This window comes from Coptis chinensis, chromosome 2, assembly GCF_015680905.1.
Source record: "Coptis chinensis isolate HL-2020 chromosome 2, ASM1568090v1, whole genome shotgun sequence".
Lineage (NCBI taxonomy): Eukaryota > Viridiplantae > Streptophyta > Magnoliopsida > Ranunculales > Ranunculaceae > Coptis > Coptis chinensis.
Window position 1 is genome coordinate 95433590 of NC_141457.1, and position 24307 is coordinate 95457896.

A 24307-nucleotide genomic window follows, 5' to 3' on the forward strand; every position below is an offset into this window, starting at 1 on the left:
TTTGCAACAAACTGCTGGGAAAGGTATCTGCAGTTGTATGTGTAAAGCTCAAAACCATGTGAGTATTATTCAATAACTCCAAAACAAATACACACCCCTCCTTTTAACTTTACAAAAATATTACTAAGATTCTATCTAACAATAAGTAGAGAAACTGAAACTGCCCCACTAAATAACTAGACGGCTATAACAAGAAACAAAAAAATCTAACTTAAAATGAAATCTTGAAATAGTAATGGAGGTGCCGAATTTGGACTAAAATCTTGTCTACTGAACCAAATACTTAGCTTGCTATCTCTGCATTAAGCTTAATGCCAGCTCACTCTCTTCACTATTTTAGTCTTTTTATCTGTTGTTTAATTTACTCATTAATTCAGTGATTCTAACAGCTTGTCTTTTTATAATTTAGTAATTATATAATTTAGTAATTCGGCGATACGAAACCAACAAGTGCACCATTGTGGTTATCAAGTGTTAAGCATGGAACCGCTGACAGCCACAACAGGTTGTTTCGCATCCCGCATAAAAACGCATTAATTTATGCAATCCTATACATAAGTTAATTATACAATTATGATCTAGAAGTAATGAAAGATGGCATTGTAAATTTATAACATGAACCTTCACAAAACTAAACTGAAGCAACTCAGCAGAGTATATAGCTGTTGAGTATAAGGTTAAGATGTCTTCCCTATCTCGTTTTCTTACTGCTTTTTTTAAACGTAAAACCTGTCAATTTAGGGACTGACATCGAGATTTTGACCATTCGCTTCCATCAGTACTCGACATTATCACATTTATATCTCATTCTAAAATCTCAATTCTCTCTCAACACATTAACAAAACTAACAGCCAAACATTTCACGTCTGAGGATTATTGTTATCCGAACAAACAAATATAGGATTGCTCCCCTTGAGTGAATATCTTTTGTTGGACATTTCATCAAAGACATTTACACATACTACATAAATTCAAGCAAACAAATGCATTACCGGATTTTGCATGGTCATCCCACTTTGACCGTACTGCTTCTAATTGACCGAGAAATCCGCCAAACTTGTTGACTGCGAGTTGAATTATACCCCATCGATCATTTATCCCCTCGAAACTTCGACCGGTTTGGTAATTCAAAATCTCATGAAACGCATCCAATGCTCGCTCTCAAAACCTTTTTCCAGTTGGCATATTCCAACAACCGAATCCTCACCAATAGCCACCCATGCTTTGCACAATGCCTCGTCTTCTTCCAATGAAAAATTCGGACCCCTCCTTCCAACATTAATTGATCGTGAAGCTGCAAAAAGCACAATCGCACTTACAAAAAGAAAAAAAAAAAACAAGAAAAATTTCCGGAATCCAAAAAGAAAAGAAAAGAGAGAAACAAATGGAAAACCGGAAAGATTTGAAATCAATACTCCCATTTCTGCCACTAGTTCTTAGATCATCATCACTATTCTGGCCATCACAAGTAGTCAAAGCTTTAAAATCTCTAGCCAAAGGCCCCACTCACTGCAACGTAGATTCAGGAGAAATCTTCTTTCTTGCAGTTGAAGATATTCGTAACTCACTTGGTCTTTCTTCTCACTCTCTAGCTTCTAATGCTGGACAAGGTTACTCTCTCTTCTTCGACGAGGTAAATTTTTATTTAACTTGTTCAATTATTTATATATTTATTTTCCAGGGTCTTGATTTTTTATTTGGGATAAATTTTGTAGCTGATGACTAGTGTGGAATCGAACAAGTGGTTTGATGAGGTTGTACCGGGTTTGGCGAGTTTGTTGTTGAGGTTACCTGATTTGTTGGAGGGGCATTATGCCAAGGTTGATGAGATTGGGAATGGCGGAGTTGAGGGGTTTTGTGGTGTTGAGTTGGGTTTGAGGCAATTGGATTCTCAGCAAGCTGGCATTGTGTTTCTTAGTCAGGTAGTTACACGTCTGAAAATGTCACCCATGTATATGTTGTGTCACATAAGTAATGATGCTATTGTAGATGATGGTGTGTTTGATATGAGTCCGTCTACATCTGTCTTTGTACCTCCGTCTAGTGCGCCTGCTGCTGCCACATCTAGTAGTAGTACACCTAGTCATGATTCTCAGACTCACATGAACTCTAGTATTTTGGATTCTCCTCCCAAGTAGTGTGCTCACTAGTCCCAAGTCCACTAGTTCTACACATGCTACACCTGTTGGGGTTGCTGCCCCTTTGGTTTCTTTTGACCATGCCTCAACCAGGGTCCAACAACACCATTCAGTTGGTGATGTCCTTGGTGATTTGAAAGCTGATTTGCAGACTAGGAGCAAAATAAAAAATACCGTTCATTATGTTTGCTATGTTTCCTTAATAGAACCCAAAAATGTTACTGAAGCTCTTAACAACGAAGATTGGATTCTTGCAATGCAGGAAGAACTAGGTCAGTTTGTCCGTAGCAATGTTTGGTACTTGGTTCCTAGGCCTTTGGATGTTAATGTCATTGGTACTAAGTGGATTTTAAAAAATAAAACTGATGAGTTTGGTACCATAGTCAAAATAAGGCCAGGTTGGTTGCTCAGTGGGTACACCCAAGTTGAGGGTATTGATTTTGATGAGACCTTTGCCCCCGTTGCTAGGTTAGAGTCCATCGACTTTTGCTTGCCATTGCTTGTCATTTGCATATTAAGTTGTTTCAGATGGATGTTAAAAGTGCTTTTCTTAATGATGTTCTTAATGAGGAAGTGTATGTTGAGCAGCCCAAAGGCTTTGTGGATCCGCATTGTCCTAATCATGTGTATCGCCTTAAGAAGGCTCTCTATGGCTTGAAACAAGCTCCTAGAGCTTGAAATGAGCGTCTTACTTCATTTCTTTTGGAAAAAAGCTTTTCCCGAGGAAGTGTAGATAAGACTCTGTTTGTGAAGAAAATCAAGGGTGATGTGTTGATTGCTCAAATTTATGTTGATGACATTGTTTTTGGATCCACTTGTGAGAGTCGTGCTCTTTCTTTTGCTGATATTATGAGTTCCGAATTTGAAATGAGCATGGTTGGTGAGTTGAGTTACTTCCTTGGTCTCCAGGTTAGACAAATGGATAAAGGGATCTTTATATCTCAATCCAAATATGCTAAAGACTTAGTGAAGAAGTTTGGTCTTGACTCGGCAAAGCTTGCTCGCACTCCTATGAGTACGACAACTAAGTTGAGTAAAGACTCTTCTGGAAAAGATGTAGACCATAAGTTGTATAGAAGCATAATTGGCAGCTTACTGTATCTGACGGCGAGTTGTCCTGACATTGCTTTCAGTGTTGGTGACTTGGTGCTTGTGCTCGATATCAGGCTAAACCTAAAGAGTCACACTTAGTTGCTGTAAAACGCATTATTCGTTATGTGTTTGGGACTTTGGATTATGGTCTTTGGTACCCTATTGAGACTAATTCTGAGATAGCTGGGTACTCCGATGCAGATTGGGCGGGAAATGTTGATGAGAGAAAAAGCACATCAGGTGGGTGTTTTTATGTTGGGAATAGTCTTGTTGCGTGGCAAAGTTAAAAATAGAATTCCATTTCCCTGTCCACAGCCGAAGCTGAGTATATAGCAGCTGGAAGTTGTTGTGCTCAACTTCTTTGGGTGAACCAAATGCTTCATGACTATGGGATTCAGCAAGAAACCATGACAATTTTCTGTGATAACACTAGTGCCATAAACATAACCAAGAACCCTGTTCAACACTCTAGGACTAAGCATATAGACATTCGTCATCATTTTGTTCGTGAGTTAGTTGAACAAAAGGAGATTAGTGTGGAGTATGTCAAAACTGAAAAACAGCTAGCCGATCTGTTTACCAAGCCTTTAGATTCCCTTAGGTTTGAATGCCTTAGGACGTCTATTGGTCTTTGTGTCATTGATTGAAACTCCTTCTTCACAGAATCATGCCTAGTTGCCTATAGTTCTTTTTGTCTCCATGGTTCCAACTCTGAACTAGTTTATGTTCCTTACATTGTTTGTCAGTCTTCTGTTCATTCTTGGTCACAGCATGTTCAACACTTGTTTTGTTAGGCATCTTTTGTGTACCAGATCTATAGTTAATATTTTTGTTCATTTGACACACTGGTTAATTGATCATGCCTAGCCATTGCACCAACATAAAAAAGAAAAAAGAAAAAAAAAAATGTATATATATATATATATATATATATATATATATATATATATATATATATATATATATATATATATATATATATATTTGCTTGGTGTACCCATGACATGATGGTATTTTTGTGCTTAGTTTATTTTCAATGCTTTATATTGATGATTTTATACCATCTGCTCTGTATAGGCGGGATTCATTTTTAAATTAAAAATCATCTGATACATTGATTTTTGGATTCTGCTGGGCGTTTCTTGCGTAGTTCTATCATAGTTAGGATCCATGTTTCATACCCAATACACTCGTCTACATTTTGTGATGCTTGGTCTAAACTAAGTATTGTGTTTTGTCTATCATCTTCTGTTTAGCATATAGCATGGTTCACGATGATAATGTTAAGTTTGAGCCGGGGAAAAAAAAAATTACACAACTAAGGAAACCGGTTGTAGTACATGTTGCAAAGACAGAGTAAAATGATGCAGGCAAAGCCATGCCACCTCAAAAACAGAAGAAGGTTAAATGCACAGAAAGAACAAATGGCTCAAGTGTTAAGAGTCCATGTCATTTTCTAAACATAGTTGGTATGCTAAACACTTCTTAGTTAACACCAATCATCACCTTGTGTGGATAGAGGATTTTTTGTGCACCTACATGGTTCTCACTACGTGTGAACTTCTGTTTGCTTTGTTCATCAGCAATCGAGACTTCACTGTCTTGTATGATTCCATTTTACATTGCATCTCGCCTATATGATGTGATTTGTATAGTCTTTTCAATATTTTTTATTGAACTTTCAACTTTGTCGATCATATCTCCTGTTTGGGTTAACTGGCTTTGACACTTATCCATAATTCCTTGATTTTCTTTTATTTAAGGCTTGCATGATCATTCCCCAATGTGTTATATGACCATTACTATTTTCATAGCTCTCTCTCAAATATGATGCATCTGTAGACTGAACTTGCATTGACTCACTTTTCATTTTTTTGTTTCAATGCATTCACTTTGTCTGAACACATCACTACTTGGTTTAGTAATGAAGAATACAAATCTCGATTTGATTGGACATTGAGTATGGTTTGTGCTGTTTTTTTTGTGTGGTATTGAGTGTACATGTCTGCACAGTTTTCTGCCCACACACCCCACACACACACACACACACTTGTTGATAACATGGTTTTCTGCTACCGAGTGTGTGTGGTTTCCTGTAGCATGCTTATTCCATAATTTTTGCTGTGTAAATGTTTGATGTGGTCATGGACTAGTTTGTAGAATTCGTCACCTGCAACTACATGTTTTGTTTGTTCATGGTTCTATTAGTGAGGGGGAGTTCTGATTCTTGTGAGCTGAACATGCATCCCTACTTGTGTCATTTAGGGGGAGTTCATTTTTTGTTGGCTCGGTTTGATAATGCTTCCGCTGCTTATCTTTCACGTTGCATTTGATTGTTGTGTGGTACTTACCTTCACCTTTTGTCCTTTCGTGACAAAAAAGGGGAGATGTATCTGTTTGAGTGTTTGTTTTATGTGCAGGTCACTGATCTTATTGCTTCCAGAATTCGGTTCTGTCAAGGATGGATGAAGTTGTACTGAGGAACTTGTATTTTTTTAAGTCCATGTAATCAAATTTGTCTTTAGGTTGGGAAGTCTGGAGATACTATTTGTTTGCATGCTTTGTGAGGTTTTGTCACGAAATGAGCCAAAAGGGGGAGATTGAAACGCCCATTTTAGGTTTGTCCTCATTTCGTGTCACATAGGTTCGAGAATATGCATTAATTCCATGAACTCACCTTGAAGACATCATGATTGAAGTTACATTGAACCCGCGGATGGTGTCAATTTCATTGTATCACATCTAAGGTACGTATGGCTTAGATGACCTTAGGTTTTTGGAGAAGTATTTATTTTACTTGAACCTAAAGATTTTTTTTTCTAAATAAAATTTGTCCTGCTGTATTGGTTCTAAAGTTGCATGGGTTTAAAAGTAATTTCACAGTAAAATAGTAGTGGGCTTTCGAAATGTGTGTTTTTTTTTTGGAAAAATAGGACGTGGGTTAAGTTGAGAAAACCAACTTGGTTTTCAGGAAGTTTTTAAGGAGAACGTGAACAGTGGTTTTAAGGACCTTTTTTTTTCCTGAAAAAATTGTTCTCCGGATCTCTTGATATTTGATAAAATCTTTGCATTATTGATTTTGATTGATTTTCATATCTCTTCGAATTGTGTTTTGAATCAAGTTTGTTTGATAAAAGCAATACTTCTCCACTTCTTACAAATCGACTTCTTGTTGCGAGAACTCGGGGTCTATTTATTGTGAAGAATTCTTCCCAATACTTTAAATTCAATTTGTGATTCCTGCAAGAGGAGGATTGTTCTTTCACCTGCGAGAGGGGAAAGACTTGGGGACTTCGAGCATTCCGTTGAGGAAAGAAGATGGTGAGTTCATGATTGGGATAATGCATTTCTCACTGTGAGTATCTTCGATTCTATACATGTAAAACTTGAAGTTTTGTTCTTGTGTTTTTTCCATTACCTGAGATAGGTGGTGGCATGGGTTTTTCCCTGTGAAGTGGTTTTTGCCACCGTAAAATATCATTTTGCCGTGTACTGTCCTTTTTAGTTATTGCAGTTTAAGTTTAATTTTTATTGCAATTAGTTGATCAAATTAATTGAAATCTATTGCAAGTCTACCGAGAGAATTTCAGTATTACTAAAATTTTGTTATTTCAAGTGTTGAATGTATCTGATTTGTTATTAAGTTGTGACAATTGATACTTTGTTGGTCTTTTAGGAGTTGATTGCTGCACTCCTGGCTTGCTCCTTGTTTTGTTTGTTTCCGTCAACAATTAGACGTGGAAAACATCTTCCAATTATTAACTTTGATCATTTGTTTGCGTGAGTAACCTTCACCTATACTACATTATCATTTACTTCAGCTGGAAAAATTGTTTCGTTTATTTTGTTATAATTTTTTTCCAGGAGTCTTTGTCCCAGTTACAGCCAGAACCAAGAAAATAAAATATTGTGTCTTGTACATTATTTTAAAAGGATATGTTTATGCATGCCAAAAGGCTTTGTTTCTTTTGAACGGAAAGTTCTTCCACTGCATGATAATTGTAATTGCGTTTCTTATCCAAAATCTGATATTTGGAGCAAATCAACTGTCCCTCTTTGCCGTTTTGAGGTAACAAGTGAGCGTACATCCATGATCATTTAGATTAACCTTCAATATTTGCCTCGTCTATCTCATTATTATCACTAAATATAACTTGTTATTTACTGTTAGTGTTTCTTTGACTTAGGTCTGTCATTCAGGCTTGATAGAAGATCATCTGAATGAAGCTCTTGAAGTTGATTTTGCTAACAAGTATCTCGGAGGCGGTGCTCTTTCTAGAGGTTGTGTACAGGTTTCTTTCTTAAACTTCTGGTACAGATTCCGATTTATCAAGAAGAAGAAGAAGATATTGTCACCCTAATCATATGTAGCTTTGGTGATATTGATCAGTTGGATGGCTGACAATTATTATTGTCGTATTCTCAAATATATGTAATGCCACATTAGGACCAGATGTTGACGTGGTAAAGTGCTCTTCCGAAATCAATAGATTTGAAGATAACCAATAGAAGCAATATAAATTGTATCAATTTAGAGAAACTAGTATAATTTCCAGACTGATACTGTATACTGATGATTTCTAGCAGTTATCTCAGACAGTATTATGGAGTTTCCAACCCTATTGAAGCTCCTTTTATAGTGACAGGGTTTTTTATCGAGGAACTTTGGATTTTTCACTTCTATGTTGGTTTGCTATCCTTTATGTAGGAAGAGATCCGTTTCATGATCAATCCTGAATCAATTGTTGGGATGCTTTTCTTGCCTTCCATGTCAGACAATGAGGCAATAGAAATCGTTGGCGCAGAGAGATTTTCAAATTATTCTGGGTGAGATTATCTTTTATTTGCTTACGTCGTGAAATACGTAAGAATTTGGTTAGCATGTTCAGATTTCTTGGCTTAATTCTATTATGTTCATTTTTGTTATAGATATGCTTCAACGTTCCGGTTTTCTGGTGACTATCTGGATAGGAAGCCAATGGATTGCATGGGAAGACGGAGAACAAGGATCATTGCAATAGATGCATTGTGCAGCCCAAAAATGAGACAATATGGAGTTGATTGCCTTCTACGGTATGACCAATTAACAAGAGACAGAGAAAATTGAGTTACAGAGTACAGTGAAAGCATTGTATTTTAGTTACCTATTTTTACCATAACGGTGCTTATAATGTTAAAATGTCTGTTGTTTAAAGTGTCACTGTCTCACTGACATACCAGATCATATTTTTACCTGCGCAAAAAAAATACTAAAAAAAGAAGAGAGTATCAAGTCATAACAATTTTGTTTGAACTAATGCAAGTCCCAAATGTTTTAACCGAATGAGCATAGATGTGTACTCAAATCAGTGCATTGCTCTTATGAGCCAACAAGTGATTCTTTTTTATCCCTTTCTGTGGTTCACTGGTTCACAGTGGCCTACTTAAAGGGGTTCACATGTTAATTCTCTAGTTACACAGCTAGACTAGTATGTATCTTACTTTTGATTTCAACAGGGAAATTAACAAGGCATTCTGTGGATTTTTTGACGAATCCAAATATCAATTGTACCAGAAGCTTTTGGAAGATGATGATTTTTGCAAAGATCGTCTTGTTAAACAGGTTTTCGCTTTTATTCCATCTTTTATGTGGATTGATATTTATAATGCAAACCTTTATTTCCTGGCGTATTTGTTTTTGTCTGCTTCATGACCAGGCCTGCTGTAGAATTTGTTACGTAAACATATATACATCATCTAGTTGTTTGATTCACGTTCTTGTACTTTCTCCTAGTTGCATGAATCCCCTTCCACAGTCGAAGGACGAGAAGAAGAAGCAGCTCGTGCTGAATGGATTGTAAATTCTCACAGTGGGGAGAGTAGGAAGAACTTCGACTTCAACAATATTATCGGGGTTGTGACGGGAAATTGGGGCTGTGGTGCTTTCGGAGGAGACGTGGAGCTTAAGGCTGTAATCCAGTGGCTTGCTGCTTCTCAGGTAATTTCCCCCCATTTTTACCGTTATTAGCTATTTGCATCTTTGTTTACTTTCCCGGAATGAAAGTATTAATCTAGGCACTCTGCAGTTTTTAAAAAAATGGACCAAAGCCTCATGGTGCTCTGCCTTTGTGAGGATTGAGGCTTAAGCTCAATAAAAAAAAATAAAAAATAAAGATAATGGGGGAAAATTTGGGTTTAATGATTGAAGTTTGTGATTTCTAATAGAATGGGTGAGGGGTTTTGATGCTCAAAACATAACATAATAGAAGTTTTACTCTTTCTAAGAAGTTGTGAGAAGTTATGGAAAAAAAGTTACAAAAAAAAAGGTGTACAATTTGTTTTGTTAACATATATAAAGGCTTACGCCTTGATGCTGAAGCCTTACGCCTCAGTGCGTTTGTTTTTTAATCTTGCAAGGCAGACAATGATGCTGCACGTCATGAGCTAGATGGAAAACAAAATTTAGCCTTGATAAGGGATACCGTTGTCATATATAAATATATAATCTTCATGTAAAGCATATATAGGTTGTTTGGGTTGTCATACTCCAATTAGTGACTTGGTAAGGGAGGAAGAGATGTGATCTTACATTTCAATGACTTGGTTGCTTTAAAATTCTTGTAGATCAAAGAAATTTCTTTTTACATGCTTAGCCAGTTCTCATGGAGCTGAAAGACTCAACAATTCAAAATTTGGTTGATTAAAAACTCAAAACCCAGTTTTTAAACTGCCATTTCACTTTTTGAATAGCTGGACGGTGTGAATAGTGTATTTCGTGGGACCTGAAAAGAGATATGAATCCTGTCATACTCAATGCCATGACTCTAGTATAAGTTGACACAAATCTTTAGGAAGTGTGTAGGAGATGTTGCTTCAAGACCGCTGCTTGGAAAGTGTTTTATGAGGTAAAATAATTTTATTAGAATGCAAGTTTCTATCAAAACAAAGGGATCTTTTTAAAGAAAAGGCTTATGTCTTGTCAAATGCTGTTTATAGTACTAAAAACGTGTTATTTATGCGAATGGGAGTGGATTATCCTTACATTGTTATCATTACTTTGAATTTATCATTATCTTTTGGTTTGAGTTCGTTGACTTGATTTTCTTTTAACTCAAGTCTGAATTCTCTCAGGCATTGAGACCTTTCATCCTGTACTACACATTTGAAGAGGCAGCATTATCGTGTTTGGACCAGGTACTTTCTGGTGAATCCTGTCAAAAGTTCATCATATATAGCATCCCTCTGACAACTATTAATTAGATTTTTCATGAAAACGAATCATCTGGTACTGTGTGTTTTACCACCTGTGTCACTACTCACTACTGAGGAACCTCAAACTATGTTTTTGACAGCAGTAGGTGTTTATCATGCACCGAGTCCTCCCCCATATTTAGTTTTTCCAATCTAAGTAGCATCTTGGACATTTGCCATGGAATTTTACATATAAGAATTTTCACACATTTACCCATCCAATAATATTGTAATATCACGAGTCTTTCCTTCTTCTGTTGTGCTATATCAAGTGTCCTTTCTTATTTCGGGACCATGCATCCATTAGTATCAATCATCATGGCTCGCCAACTAGTGGTCTTCCTCATGTTGTTTTGGTGGCCAGACCTGGGGACTGGTTAAGTGATGATAATTGTTCCATCAATCAATTTATTTATAATTATTACTATTATTTATATATATAGTTATTTTTTTTGTTGTTGTTGTGTGGGCTTCTAGTAGCAATCATTTTTAATTTGAATTCATATATATGGCTTGGCAGCTAAGTAGATGGATTCTATCACACGGATGGACTGTTGGGGATCTGTGGAATATGTTGTTGGAGTATTCATCTCAGAGAATAAAGGGTGAAACTCATTGCGGCTTCTTTAATTGGCTCCTTCCGGCATTGACCATCCATTAAATCACACATCTTGACAACACATTGCATGTAACACTATGTACAGTTTCACAGAGACTTAAAAAATCGTTTGTAAGCTCTACAATACTCGTATCAAGTGAAAGAAATCTCAATTAATTGACTATTGATTTATTCAATTATGTATTGTTATTATCATGATTGACGTGATACATGTATTTGGTATTTGACATTTCAAATGGGCTATTCGAACTAGGTATTTAGGATTGGTACATTTCAAACCAAATTTCTAGAGAGGGGAAGCCTGGGGCATTTTGCTAATCCTTTGTTAGGAATATGGGAAGCCTAAGTAAACTTGGGTTGGTTTTGTCCGAAGCTATTATTCATTGGGATTTTATGAAATGTTTGTTTTCAAGAAATTTCCTTCTTTTTTAACTTTATACTAAGACAAAATGATAGGAGAATGATCTGACCTCTTCCGTAAAAATCCCCAAAATTCATTTTGTTAAAAGGGTCAATAGGTCACGTGCTATGCAAGTGAGTAGTTTAACTTTAATTTTCTAAATTTACAGAGGGAAGTTCTATTCCCTAAAAAAAAAATTAAAAACTGCAAAATTAGTCAATATATCTTTTTTGATACCCCAAAAAAACCCACCTCCTTCCCCATAAATTAAATTCAAATAAAATTACGCGCACTCAAAAATTTCCAGCCTTGTACTAAAAAGTAAAAACCATCTCATTATTTTCCTTAAAAAAAAAAAACCCCCATCTCTCTTCCGTGCAACTTATAGGGCTTGTTTGGTTTTTTTTTTTAAAAGGCAAAATGCAAAATAGAAGAAATGAGGAGTTTTTGAGGGTTTCTCTGTAATTTGAGGAAGAAGATGAAAAGGGTAAGAAGCGAAGCCCCTTTTAATAATGTTGGTAATGGTGGTAGGAAATTTAGATTGTCACATTTCTTGTTGGGGTTAGCTACATTGTACCTAATTTTCATTTATTTCAAGTTCCCACAATTTTTAGAGATTGCCACGACGTTGGGTGGTGTTGATGATGCTAGTTTGGTTAGAAATGAGGAGCCCAATGATGTGGATCTGCATAGGTTGTTAGAAGAAGAGAATGAAATTAGTAGCAGTAGTAATAATGCACCATTGAAATTGCCTCCTCGTCGTGATGGGGAGTCGATTAAGCCTCTTCAGATTCAGTATGGACGGATTACGGGCCAGATTTTGAGAAGGATGGAGAATAAAACGACGGGGGTTGAGGATGATGATTATCGGGTTTCGTCCTTGGAGAGAATGGCTAATGAGGCATGGACACTGGGTACTAAGGCTTTGAAGGAATTGGAGAATAATGTTAATGAGGAGAATACTCAAGCTCAGACTTCTGTACTTGAAGGGAGGCGAGAAGAAGGGTGTACTTCTTCAGTACAAGTGAGTGGAGAACAACTAGAGAAGGGTGACGGCGAGCATTTGTTGTTTCTTCCATGTGGACTTGCAGCGGGTTCATCGATAACTGTTATAGGAACACCACATCATGCTCATGAGGAAAATATACCTCATTTGGCAAGGTTGAGACGTAAGGATTCTAAGGTTTTAGTTTCACAGTTTATGGTTGAATTGCAAGGGTTGAAGGCTGTCGACGGGGAGGATCCACCGAGGATTTTGCATTTGAATCCTCGTTTGAGAGGCGATTGGAGCCACAAGCCAGTTATTGAGCATAATACATGTTATAGGATGCAATGGGGGACGGGGCAAAGGTGTGACGGAGTGCCATCTAAGAATGATGATGACCTGCTTGGTAATTTTTCAACCTAAACAACTTAAATTGCTAGCAACAACTATGCACATTAGTTTGTGGAGAGATTAATAGTTTGTAGGCACTTATATCAGTTGGAAATACAAAACAGCTTCCATTTACTTAACCTGAAGGTATAAGTTGCTTTCCTTAAGTTTATAACTTACAATACCACATTAAGGAATTTTTAATACTGTGATTAGACGTACCATTTAAAATGTGTTTAGTATAGGCAGCTGAGTTTAGACGTAGTAGGGTGATCCATGGGACTTGGCCCTGAGGAAAGCAAGATCCTTTTTGTGAGTGATCCTTGGATATGCAAAATGTAAGAGCAACGTGGTCCGAGAGTCCCTAGGATGAAAGGCGCCGTAAGACTGTTTGTTAGGTAGAATGAGTTTGGTCACACACAAGTAATATGTTTTTACTGCTTCTGACCAGCTATTGAAAATATATAGTTGGCTTAAACTGGAAATCATGTTGATGGGATTCCTTTTGATAATTGAGAAGTGTGGCTTTTAAAGTGTCGTTTGTTATATACGGGATAGAGTGCACAATTTGGTTTCTTAGATAGAATAAAGTTTTTTAGAACATCTTTTTTTCTTTTTGTAAAGAGCGTGTTGTACCCATGTATGTGTATCTGTGGATTTTATGTTTTGTCGTACCAAGCTTTTAGTTCTTTAAACTAAAACATTTTCTAGAAAGAAGATGTGGTAATTATGTTTTTCAAGGGTGCTAGTTAAGTTATCCTTCTTGTTATGTGGTTACCCACGTTGGATTTGGTGCCATCTTGTCTAATCATAGGCATGTTGGATACTTAGCGTGCCTAATATTAATTGTTGTATTGTGATAGTTTGGTTCTTCAGCAAGTCTTTCAGCCTTTTGGGCTTAAACACTGTTCTGTTATCTTTCGACTTTGAAGGAGAATGTTGCCATGGATTCTATATACTTATTGTCAAAATGATACATGTTTCAAAATGGCAACTCACTGGATGTATATTTGTCTTTATGTGTGATTGGTTGTCTGGGTTTTTCTGTTTTTTTTTTTTTTTTTTTTTTTTTTATTTCCCCCCCTCGCATGAATAAGTCGATATATGAATTTTCTCATAGTCATACATACGCATGCGTTCAGGTTTAATAACGGGTCTATGAAATTTTGGCAAGCTTAACTGCTTGAGTTTGTTATCGTGCACTCTGTGGTTTGGGGACCCTGTTGGAGGTATTTAGAAATTCATTGTAGTTATCTCTTGGCCATTTACTCTTGTGGGAAGCTTGATTGATGGGGGCTTAATCGCTTAGCTCCCTGACTAGGTACTCCTTACTCTATCAGTTTGCGAGGTTATTCTGTGGTTTAAGGGTTCGGTGAGAATATCAGAAATTATCTAGTTGCTGTAAATTCGTAAAATGTATAGTGGCCTTTGTGGTGTACTTGATCATGAATTAATAGCATCTAATAATTGTTTGTTTGTTTATGTGGTCGTCTCAGTTTAGTGTGGACATGGTTTTCATTACACGTGGATATCTAAGGGAGCTTCTTATTAAAACTCCAGTTCTTGTATGTAATAAATAACTCGGCTTGTGTCTATGTTTCATCAACATGAGCCACATATTTCTTTCTCCTACAATAACTACTTTTCATTGATCTCCCTCTGTCTTCTTCTGTAAACATAGTTCTGAGATTTGTCCAAAATTTATTAGGAGATGTTAGTTTGAAAATATAGTTCGTAAAAGTTATAGCAGATCTAGTATTTGTTGGTTGCTTACTTCTTGAGGCAGTAAACCGTGGAATTCACAATTAAGGCTTTGTCCCCACAGATGCTAAAACAAATTAGAACTAAATTAGCTTCGTTCTTCATGTTGTCCTTCTCTAAGCCACTGTAGAATGACCTGAGCGGAGTGAGCGGTTTTCTTTCAATGTGCTTTTCTCTTGTCTGGTTGGATAATCATGACATTGTCCTGGACCACTATTTTGGAGACACTTCTACCAAATATGCTGACTTTTTTTTTTTCTTTGCTTTTATGAGTTATTCATGCTGGTACTTGGTTTAAGTGGCACTTGACGTTTATATATATGCATGTGCATGTATAGTGCGAAGGGCACGCTTTTAAATATGTGTTGAACTGTGAAATACTGAAATATGTTTTCATTTCCCCCTCATTATCTGTCTCTGTATTGATTTGCCCATATTTCTAAATTTTTTTTGGGCAGTTGATGGCTTTCGTAGATGTGAAAAGTGGATCTTGAGGGCGGTAGTGTGGGGTCAAAAGAGTCCAAGACAACCTCATGGTTCAAAAAGATTCATAGGTCGTGGAGCAGAAACCGAAGTGACCTGGCCGTTTGCTTTTGTGGAGGGTAGAATGTTTGTTCTCACTGTGAGAGCTGGTGTAGAAGGATACCACATAAGTGTGGGTGGACGACATATGACTTCATTCCCTTATCGAACGGTAATTATAGCATGAAACCACTTTTGCAAGGAATACTAATAATTTGGGGACCACGCAACGATTAACTATAATGCTAGGGCTTCACACTTTATGTTTTTTCCACTTTTTTTTATTTCACCTCTCTCTCTTGCTCTCCCTCTCTCTTGGGGGGGGGGGGGGGGATGCTCCATATCTTAAGTAATCTGGTTGACCTAGTCTAGTAGTCTGTCTCCTTTTAAGAACGAACTGATAAACAGACATATGGTTCGCGATTTTTCTCTTCGGAGATCTCCTAGGTGGGGAGAGTGGAATGCGGGGCTTGATATGAGAGGTATATGATATATTCCTGTCCATTTCTATCATGAGCTGGCATTTCTCTACTTCAACAACTTTTTGCTTTTGCTTACAGTGCATGATTATGTTTTCTGATTTCATAACCTTGCTCCCGTTGTTGGAATCTTGGGATCTCTATTAATTGATTATTTACATCTGCTTCTGCAAATAGCTTGAAGTATACTCTACTGACTGGAAGTATGAATATTCCTTCAGGGGTTCACACTTGAAGATGCCACAGGATTAGCAATTAAAGGTGACGTGGGCGCAATCGGTTTTGCCACCTCTCTTCCCGTCTCACATCCAAGTTTTTCACTCCAACGAAGTCTTGGAAATGTCTAAGATCTGGAAGGCCAATCCTTTTGCCTAAAAAGGCCCATTCGACTTTTTATTGGGGTTCTTTCTGCTACAAATCACTTTGCAGAACGCATGGCAGTTAGGAAAACATGGATGCAATCCGGCTGCTGTCAAATCTTCAAATGTTGTGTCCCGCTTTTTTGTTGCATTGGTGAGTTAGCACTTGTTATTTTTTTGAGGTACATAAGAATTTGCACATATTCGTAGACAAACATATTTGAAAAACGTATTTTAGGGATTGTACCTGCTTGTAGTCTCACTTATACAGTTGGGTAGACGGCTTGACACACATATGCATGAAATTTGTGGATTAGCAATCAGCATATTGTATTACCCCTCTCACAGTCAGTACTTTTGGAAAATGTCAGTATCCTGATTCCAGAATAATCTTAGAACCTAAATCCAGTTCAGGAAGTTTTTCTGATCTTCTATAACATATACATACATATCATATATATCTATCTAAAATGTTGGTAGATTGTCTGTCGCTTCTGTGCTATTTATGCTGTTAATGTTTATAGCATTTGGTATCAGATATATTCTTATTTAAGCTCACCATGTAGAACCCAAGGAGGGAAGTCAATGCAGTGTTGAAGAAGGAGGCTGCTTACTTTGGTGATGTTGTAATTTTGCCTTTTATGGATCGGTATGAGCTTGTGGTCCTCAAAACTATTGCCATCTGCAAGTATGGGGTCAGTTTTTTTTTTCATTTAGTCCGTCAGCTTCTTTTATCAGATGTTACCTTTGATTTTTCTATTTATTTTTAAATGCAGTTTATTTCGGCCTTTCTTGAATCCTCACGTAATGTCTTACATATCCTTTTGCAGATTCACAATTTGACTGCTTCATACATCATGAAGTGCGACGATGATACCTTTGTACGAGTGGATACTGTTTTGAAAGAAATTAGTGGAATTTCTCCAAAGAAGTCTCTTTATATGGGAAATCTCAACCTTTTGCACCGACCTCTTAGAAACGGAAAATGGGCTGTTACTTATGAGGTATGTTTGCCTAGTTCTATCCATGAGAAATATTCTGAAAAACATGTGTTGCTAGCATGTCTTCGAGGACAAAGGACACCATCAGTATTTGAGTATTCATGGTTCCAACCCCAGGGTATCTAATATACAATGATCGTTGAACTTTAATAAGGACTTCATTCCCTTACTGTATAGCATGGTTATGACTTATGAGATTGTGGTGCTCCAGTCCCAGTGATTCACTGCTGATGCCAACCCTATGGTGCATGAGGGCTTATTTTCATATTATATGTACAACGTATTGGCAAGACCTACTTGATTTAGCTAGGAATAACAGTTTACAAAACATCTGATACGCAAGTCATATTGCAGGATTATACAAGCCAAAACCAAATTATTGTTAGCTATTGCCTTCTATATTAACAGTGAAGACTAAAATGAGATTTTTCGATAGCTTAATGTTTTGCTATTTTTGTAGGAATGGCCAGAAGAAGTATACCCTCCTTATGCCAATGGACCAGGGTATATCATCTCAATCGACATTGCCAAATTTATTGTCTCTCAACATGCCAACCAAAGCTTAAGGGTATACTAACTCATCAAAGCACACTTTCTTCCCCATATATGGTCTTTTAAATTAAGTGAAGCTTTGCTTTATATCTTGTTTATATTTTAATTTTAGATATATGAACCGAGGCACCTACAGCAATGGGCAGATGCTGCTTTTAATATGGGCACAATATCTAATCTATATATGGACAAATGTTAGTCTGCCTAATATTAAAACCTTTCGACTTTCTCAGTTATTCAAGATGGAGGATGTTAGCGTGGGAATGTGGGTTGAGCAGTTCAATAGCTCCACTCCTGTGCAGTATTCACACAACTGGAAATTCTGTCAGTATGGCTGTATGGAGGACTACTATACTGCACATTACCAGTCACCGAGACAAATGTTATGTCTGTGGGACAAGCTGGCAAGAGGTCGAGCACATTGCTGCAACTTTAGATGACAGCAACAGTTTTACCAATGAAAAGTCGTCTTTCCACTTTAATCCTTGTAAAATCCACACTTGGATCATTCTGTAGAGTGTTATTATCCACAATTTTGTTGTGCACCCACATTTTTGGGATTTACGGCAGTTCCTTTGGAATCGCTGCTTACACCAGTGTAGAACTATGTTGTATATTCTTTACAAATCAATATTGTTTGAACGCTTTTAGTGGTGATTATAATTCTTTTATCTTTGATCAACTTCCAGAAGCTAATTGAGCCAAAAGTTTGCACAATGTTCAAACCTTTCTTATTTGCGGCATTATTATGTATTCGCGTTGAACCAAAACACCCTGACCTAAATCTCAAACTGAAATATTGCACACTATATCGAGATAGACCGAAATATCTGTTCTGAACTTCCCGTAGTTTATGGGCCGTGGGTTTGGGTTCTACGAACCGATCCACTTGCACACATATATAAACCGGCAACAAGTAACAAAATAGTGAAGTAACAGAAGAGAACAAGTGTGAAAACAAACACATCCACTACTTTTTCTCTTGACTAAGCAGAAAATGGAAACTAGCCTTCATCATCATCATACAACAACGATCTTCTCATCCACCAAACCATTACTTCCTCCTCAACTCAGGCCCAGCTCCATTACAATTCCTTTGTTTTCAGCTTCTACTACTATTTATACTGCTCCTGTTTCTCTAAGAAAAAAGAAGCATATTGGAATTGTTCATTTTTCCGCTGCTGACTCAACCAGCTCACTGTCGGTAAACGATAACGATGACACACCTTCTCAGGACCTTGCTATTCTTCTAGAAGTGGAAGGGTTTGTTGTCTAAAACTTCTCTTTCTTTTTGCAATTTAAAATGTTATTTGGATTCCATTTACTTTAATGTTTCTTTCTACATTGTAGAGTCCTTATGGATGTATATCGCTGGGGCAATCGACAAGCCTTTAATTTAGGTAGCACACTTTTTTACTGACTTTCATACTGTATTGTAAAATGCAATGATTGATATACCAAGTTTTATTTGTTTTATCAGCATTTCAAAAACTTGGCCTTGACTGTGCAAATTGGACTGAACCTATTTATTTGGACCTTGTAAGGTTTGTACTGCTTACTCATGATATTTAACTTATAACCAGTTTTATTGACTTGGTATGTAATGTTGTATCGGTTACTTTGTAGGAAAGCCTTTGATGATGAGGAGAGGATGCTGGTCCTGTTTTTTAACAGGGTAAGCTTTGAAATATCCATGTTTTTGTTCATTCATGTATTTTATCATTTTCATTTATTTCCTTTTATGTTCAATTCGTTTTGCAGATTGGTTGGCCTACTTCTTTGCCCACAAATGAGAAGGAATCATTTATGAAAGGTGTTATGCGGGAAAAGGTAGTTTTAAGATTTTGCATTAGCTGTATATACCTTGAAAACTTTAGTAAGACTAATAGGACATAATATCTTCAGCATAATGAAATTGTTGCAAACATATCTATAGACCAGAGACCTTAGTATGTATCAGGTTATAGGATTCTGATAATAGTCACAATTTTGAAATTTTATTCCACTACTTTGAGCCCTGAGGTGAGCTGAACAAAGCTGTTCCTTCCATTCAAGTTGATTTGTTTTCACACCTTCTATTGTTATATTCAATCAACATATCTTGCTTTGACAGAAGTTTTGCTCATTACTCATTACACTTTGAATTAGTAGAGCTAATGATGGTTTCTAGATCTTGACATGTAATGAATAAATTCCATGCCACACTTGTCTTCGATGAAATTAGAATTCAGGATCTATCTTCAGTTTGCATCATAAGCCTTTAATCATACATCTCTAAGACTCTTAATGCATATAGAGTAGATGTAATTAATATGTTACTACCTGTTGAAGTAGTTGGCTTGAATTTGTGGGAGAAGAAACACAATATAGTCTTGATTTGTTTCCTGTTTAAGTTGAAGATTTCCGATTTCTGTTTTTAATTTTTTTTAGTGGGTGTTCATCCGAATAAGTTTCTTGGTCCATTCTTATGTCCTAAACTTCTCCGTGGTTCTTATTTAACAATTTTACTCGTGGTTTAACTGTTTTTTATGGTCATAATTTCTGTGCCAATCATTAAATTTGTGTTTAGTATTCTGGCAGCGGAATGCATTGGATGAGTTGATTATAACAAAAAGTCTGCCTTTACGACCTGGAATAGAAGAGTGAGTTGTTTGTCTATTAATTTGTTTTGTTGTGGATTCTTATTGGAATGATGTCCACCCTGCTTGGGTTATCAATCTCTCATAGGCTTCAATGTTTTGTGTATATTACCATGATACTGGGAAATCCTTTTCTTTTCATTATGGAAACTTTTTATTTGTTGCCTTTGTTCTTATGTAAATTCCGTATGCTCTTTTATCTTATTATCCCTGTGGTCAATTACGTAGGAACTGGATAGTTGCCACTTTACACCTTTCTGTATTAATAATAAAGGATGATGCAAGATAGGAGACTACAAAAAACCAAGCCACATCCTTTCTCCGCTCATTTCTGTTTTCCTATTTTATTTTTCTCTCCACCTTTAAAAAAAAATTAACTCTTTAGGTTTCTTTTTGTATTCCAGTTCAATTGTCAAATTAAACAGCGTTGTAACTCTTAATGAGACTGACATGTATTAGGTTGTTGTGTTTTAAGTAGGCGTGTTCTCGTACAAAATATGATATGAAATTTGTACACTAGTGTAGTTTTGTGACGGATAACACCTACACATGCTGGTATCTTAAGAAGTAATCGCTCGATCAAGCTATTCAGGTGAGATAGCTTTACATTAATTGATTGGCCTTTTCCTAAAGTCTTACAGTATTCTGTGTAGTGCCTATATTATTACCTTATTACTTTACTTGAGACTCAAACTGGTCCTTGGTCGTTGTTCTTTCAAGGAAAAAGGCAGATCCTCAATAAGGTTCTCACCGCTATTCAAATAATAATGATAGAAAGGTATAAAATCACATGTATTGGTGCAAAGTTGACCTAGCCAATTTTTTTGATCATGTCAACTTTAACATCTTGAGTTACATGATAGACTATATGGGTTAGTGAAAAACATCTAGAGGAGCTGGGTTACGAAGTGTGTGTAAACGATTTCATTCTCTATTTATGGTGAATTTGAGTAGTTTAAGTGTTTGTAAAGCATATTTTGTCTTCTTTCATTTGTTTTGTTGTCTGTCTTTATTTTATATATATATTTTAATTTTCTCCTGTATCTGACTTTGTTTTTCTTCCCTGTTGTGGATATTTTCTGACAGATTTCTTGATGATGCACTTGTTGGAGGTATACCTGTCGTCATACTAACAGCATACTGTACAAACGATGAGAAAATGACAAGGTTATTATTCATACTGATGTTTAAGCTTCAATATGTTCTTTAGGTTTCTGTTTTGATGATACACATACCAAATTTATTTTAAAACTGTGTGATAAAGAGATTCCTAATTAAATAAATGAATGAATGAAGGATTCTATAATTTGTTTTTGATTTAACTATTGAAGATAGCTATCTATAAATTTTTTTCTCGAAAAATAAAAAATGTATAATTTCAAGAGGAAAACTTGGTATTTAAGGTTTGGTCAAAATATGATTCTTTAGATTAGTATTTCGGTCTACAATCTAAAACTGCATTCATCGTGTTATATTGGTGCAATGGCATTGCACCGTTCTGATATCCTTTTTCTGGTTAAACACTGTTAGGCCAATCATTGAAAAGCTTGGTCAAGAAAGAATTTCAAGGATAAAAATTGTTGGGAAGGAGGATGTGGAAAGAAGTTTCTATGGTCAGCTTGTACTTTCTAAAAGTGTTTCTTCTGGGTTGGATGAGCAATTGGCAGAGGAAGTAAGAAAAGCAGGTGTATTCTCGATCCTGAGATTTTTGGCCTGGTTTATTATATATTTTCTTCTTTTTGGGGGATCTTTTTAATTAAAAGACTTCTTATACTTTTCTGGTGCAGCTAATGCTGAGAAACACAAGATTGCCAAAGAGGTTGAGGCAATGCTGAATGTGAGCGTTGAGATTGGTAGCGGTACAACTGAGAGGTATCTCCATATCTTACCATCTCTTACAAAAATTGTCAATTTTATGTTGGAGAAGTCCAAGCTTTTAGTTTTTCACAGAAGACAGAAATAGGAATGATTTGCAAATATTGTGAGGAAATATATTGCTCCAAGAATGCTGTCTTAATGTCTTTGTGTTTGTTTCCAACAACACTTGAGGAATTTTAGTAAGCTTTATACTCATGAAACTAGTTTCACTATCCAGGACCTCCTGTGGACAGTCTGTATGTCACTGTATCATTGATTAGTAGAGATCGGAATCTCAGTTCATTGTGGAGCTGTTGAGACATATTTAACGACCATTCCAGTAAATGATGCAGAAGTTAATTGCTACATCAGTTAAGACTTAAGACTTGCAGATGCATTTATCTTTAGGAAATTAAATGGTCCTCTTAATGCCTTTGGTTCCAAAATGGGAAAGGATCAGGTGGGCCCTGGACCAAAATTAGAAATTCTTACTACAGAAATTCCTATCCTGTTTATGCCTTGTATATTGCTCTCAATCACACACAAAATGTTGGGTTATCCCTTGGTATACCTACTCCTATATTAAGGCTTAACCTTTTGTTTGTATAAATTTCTATATTTAATCACATTCTTATGTGAATCAAATCTTTGATGAGAAAAGGAATCGGATGGTTACATGGCTTCAGTGAAGTTGATTTCTTGTGGGGGTATATTGATCAGATCAAGTAATGGACGGACTAATCCATGGGTCAGTGGATCTGGAAAGAACAAGTCTGTGGCATGAAAGACTGTATCTGAATTGATAATCCTGTACCGACCAGCTTAGATTCTTGCCAATTTAGCAAATTACTTTTGTTTTCACTGTTTTACCTTATAATTGCGTTGATACTCAAAAAAACTAAATTAGGGGTTTCTATTTTGTGACTTAAATATGGTATGGAGGAGTGAAGAGCACATACATACATACATATAGTTTGTGGATTCTTTCTGTTTCCAAAGTTACCAATAAGCCTATGACTCGTTCATTTATTCAGCTTTCAAAGAATTGTGGCTACACTTCGTGCGGGAGCAGAATATGCAGGGGTTCCTGTACAAAACTGTGTGCTCATTGCAGGAAGTAAGTCTGGTTTGCTTGGTGCCGAGCGCATAGGCATGCCATGCGTCGTACTTAGGAGCAGGTAGGTGCTTTTACAAGCCTACTGATATGCTTTTTCATGAAAACTTTTGTTCCATGTTAAGATTGTAGAGACTCTTGATTCCTACCAAGCAAGTGTTGAACGTGTTTTGTTCTTTAGTACATATTCTATTGGCACCTCTAGTGCATTCCACATAATTAATGCTATGCGCCTACGCCACCCATATCACAGTGTTTATTCCTTTCGTACTGTAAGGTCTACTTGTTGAAAACAACTAATCACTTATGTAACTGGTGGATTTTGTAATTTGTAATTTGTAATTTGAAATTTATTATTATTATTTTTTGAATATAGCTTGACATCTAGAACCGAGTTTCCTTCAGCTAATGCTGTAATGGATGGCTTTGGAGGACCAGATCTCACAGTCTCAAGATTACTCCAAAAAGACCAACTTGAGGCTTAAAGGCATGCTGAGCACATATCTAGTAGGCGAGTGTGTTTCCCATCTTCCTGTTACAAACTCATTTACTGGAAGTGCCATGGTTAGTGGTGTATGTGTCGGAACCCTTACAGAAGAATTTGCTCTATTTGATTTGCCAACACTATTTTTTTTTCCAGGTATAGCCTTCACATGCGGTTGGAGACAGCGTGAGAAGAGAGGAGGTAGGCGAGGGTTTTAGTAATTCTTGGCAAATAAATGGGAATTATTTATATCACAGCAACTCTTGGTAGAATGTAACCATGACCATTGAAGGGCCAGAACTCAAAAGTTACAATGGAACCTTCGATTCATATCATGCAGGGACAGTGGAAGTGAGCATTAAGATGTGTAAGAATTCTGTTCTACAGGCTAGCGTTGGATCTGAACCTGCAGATGTTAGCAATAGCACCCGCTGGCTTCAAAAGACAAACAAAGATACTGCCTTACAGTTTCGAGACTATGCTTAAATTGTGGATATACATTAGGAGTACAAAATCCCAGTAGATATACTTTCTGGATTCCTTACTTAAATTGTGTGAGCTGTATGCAACTTTCTGAGATACGTGCCTGTTGTTATGTGTTGTCTCTAAGCAACGCCTTTAATTAAGTTACCCCAACTGAGCAATTGGTCTTCAATTATAAAACAAAGGAAACAACGTACGAAC

At 36.6% G+C, this 24307-nt stretch overlaps 2 protein-coding genes and 1 pseudogene across 8 annotated transcripts; all 3 read left to right on the forward strand.

Annotated features, from left to right (window-relative positions):
* The first annotated feature begins 888 nt into the window (after window positions 1–888).
* Window positions 889–11256, forward strand: LOC147519250 (poly(ADP-ribose) glycohydrolase 1-like). Of its 3 annotated transcripts, none has more exons than XM_086590900.1 (11): window positions 889–1634; window positions 1717–1923; window positions 6908–7011; window positions 7096–7307; window positions 7432–7523; window positions 7940–8058; window positions 8161–8304; window positions 8728–8833; window positions 9005–9208; window positions 10342–10404; window positions 10982–11256. In XM_086590900.1, exons 1-11 carry the CDS (start codon window positions 1386–1388, stop codon window positions 11120–11122), a joined length of 1641 nt encoding a protein of 546 aa, XP_086447026.1. In that variant the 5' UTR covers window positions 889–1385; the 3' UTR covers window positions 11123–11256. The 3 variants fall into 3 exon arrangements, with proteins under 3 accessions (XP_086447026.1, XP_086447025.1, XP_086447027.1); XM_086590899.1 differs by having other exon boundaries at window positions 7096–7300; window positions 7419–7523; XM_086590901.1 differs by lacking the exons at window positions 6908–7011; window positions 7096–7307 and having other exon boundaries at window positions 7419–7523.
* Window positions 11257–11815: 559 nt separating this feature from the next.
* Window positions 11816–18211, forward strand: LOC147519251 (hydroxyproline O-galactosyltransferase GALT2-like; annotated as a pseudogene). Its single transcript, XR_015212098.1, has 7 exons — window positions 11816–12871; window positions 15075–15310; window positions 15839–16130; window positions 16543–16671; window positions 16807–16980; window positions 17438–17545; window positions 17763–18211. The product of XR_015212098.1 is annotated as a hydroxyproline O-galactosyltransferase GALT2-like (transcript).
* A 232-nt stretch (window positions 18212–18443) lies between these two features.
* On the forward strand, window positions 18444–24263 carry LOC147519252 (CBBY-like protein). Of its 4 annotated transcripts, XR_015212100.1 has the most exons (14): window positions 18459–18792; window positions 18880–18929; window positions 19010–19073; window positions 19156–19204; window positions 19291–19359; window positions 20110–20171; window positions 21255–21335; window positions 21699–21853; window positions 21956–22040; window positions 23060–23203; window positions 23516–23650; window positions 23780–23824; window positions 23964–23984; window positions 24034–24263. XR_015212100.1 is itself a non-coding variant. In XM_086590904.1 (12 exons), exons 1-11 carry the CDS (start codon window positions 18527–18529, stop codon window positions 23622–23624), a joined length of 1134 nt encoding a protein of 377 aa, XP_086447030.1. In that variant the 5' UTR covers window positions 18459–18526; the 3' UTR covers window positions 23625–23650; window positions 23780–24263. The 4 variants fall into 4 exon arrangements, 1 of the variants encoding a protein (XP_086447030.1); XR_015212101.1 differs by lacking the exon at window positions 23964–23984 and having other exon boundaries at window positions 18444–18792; window positions 24016–24263; XR_015212099.1 differs by having other exon boundaries at window positions 23964–24263.
* The last annotated feature ends 44 nt before the right edge of the window (window positions 24264–24307 follow it).

Excerpts from the sequence above, each read along its gene's own strand:
- LOC147519250 (XM_086590899.1), top strand. The coding sequence starts at position 1,386 with ATGGAAAACCGGAAAGATTTGAAATCAATACTCCCATTTCTGCCACTA. Across the intron at positions 8,059-8,160 it reads AGATTTTCAAATTATTCTGG|ATATGCTTCAACGTTCCGGT; the intron begins GTGAGATTATCT and ends TTTTTGTTATAG. Across the intron at positions 8,834-9,004 it reads AAGATCGTCTTGTTAAACAG|TTGCATGAATCCCCTTCCAC; the intron begins GTTTTCGCTTTT and ends ACTTTCTCCTAG.
- LOC147519252 (XM_086590904.1), top strand. The coding sequence starts at position 18,527 with ATGGAAACTAGCCTTCATCATCATCATACAACAACGATCTTCTCATCC. Across the intron at positions 18,930-19,009 it reads TCGACAAGCCTTTAATTTAG|CATTTCAAAAACTTGGCCTT; the intron begins GTAGCACACTTT and ends TTGTTTTATCAG. Across the intron at positions 23,204-23,515 it reads TGCGTCGTACTTAGGAGCAG|CTTGACATCTAGAACCGAGT; the intron begins GTAGGTGCTTTT and ends TTTTGAATATAG.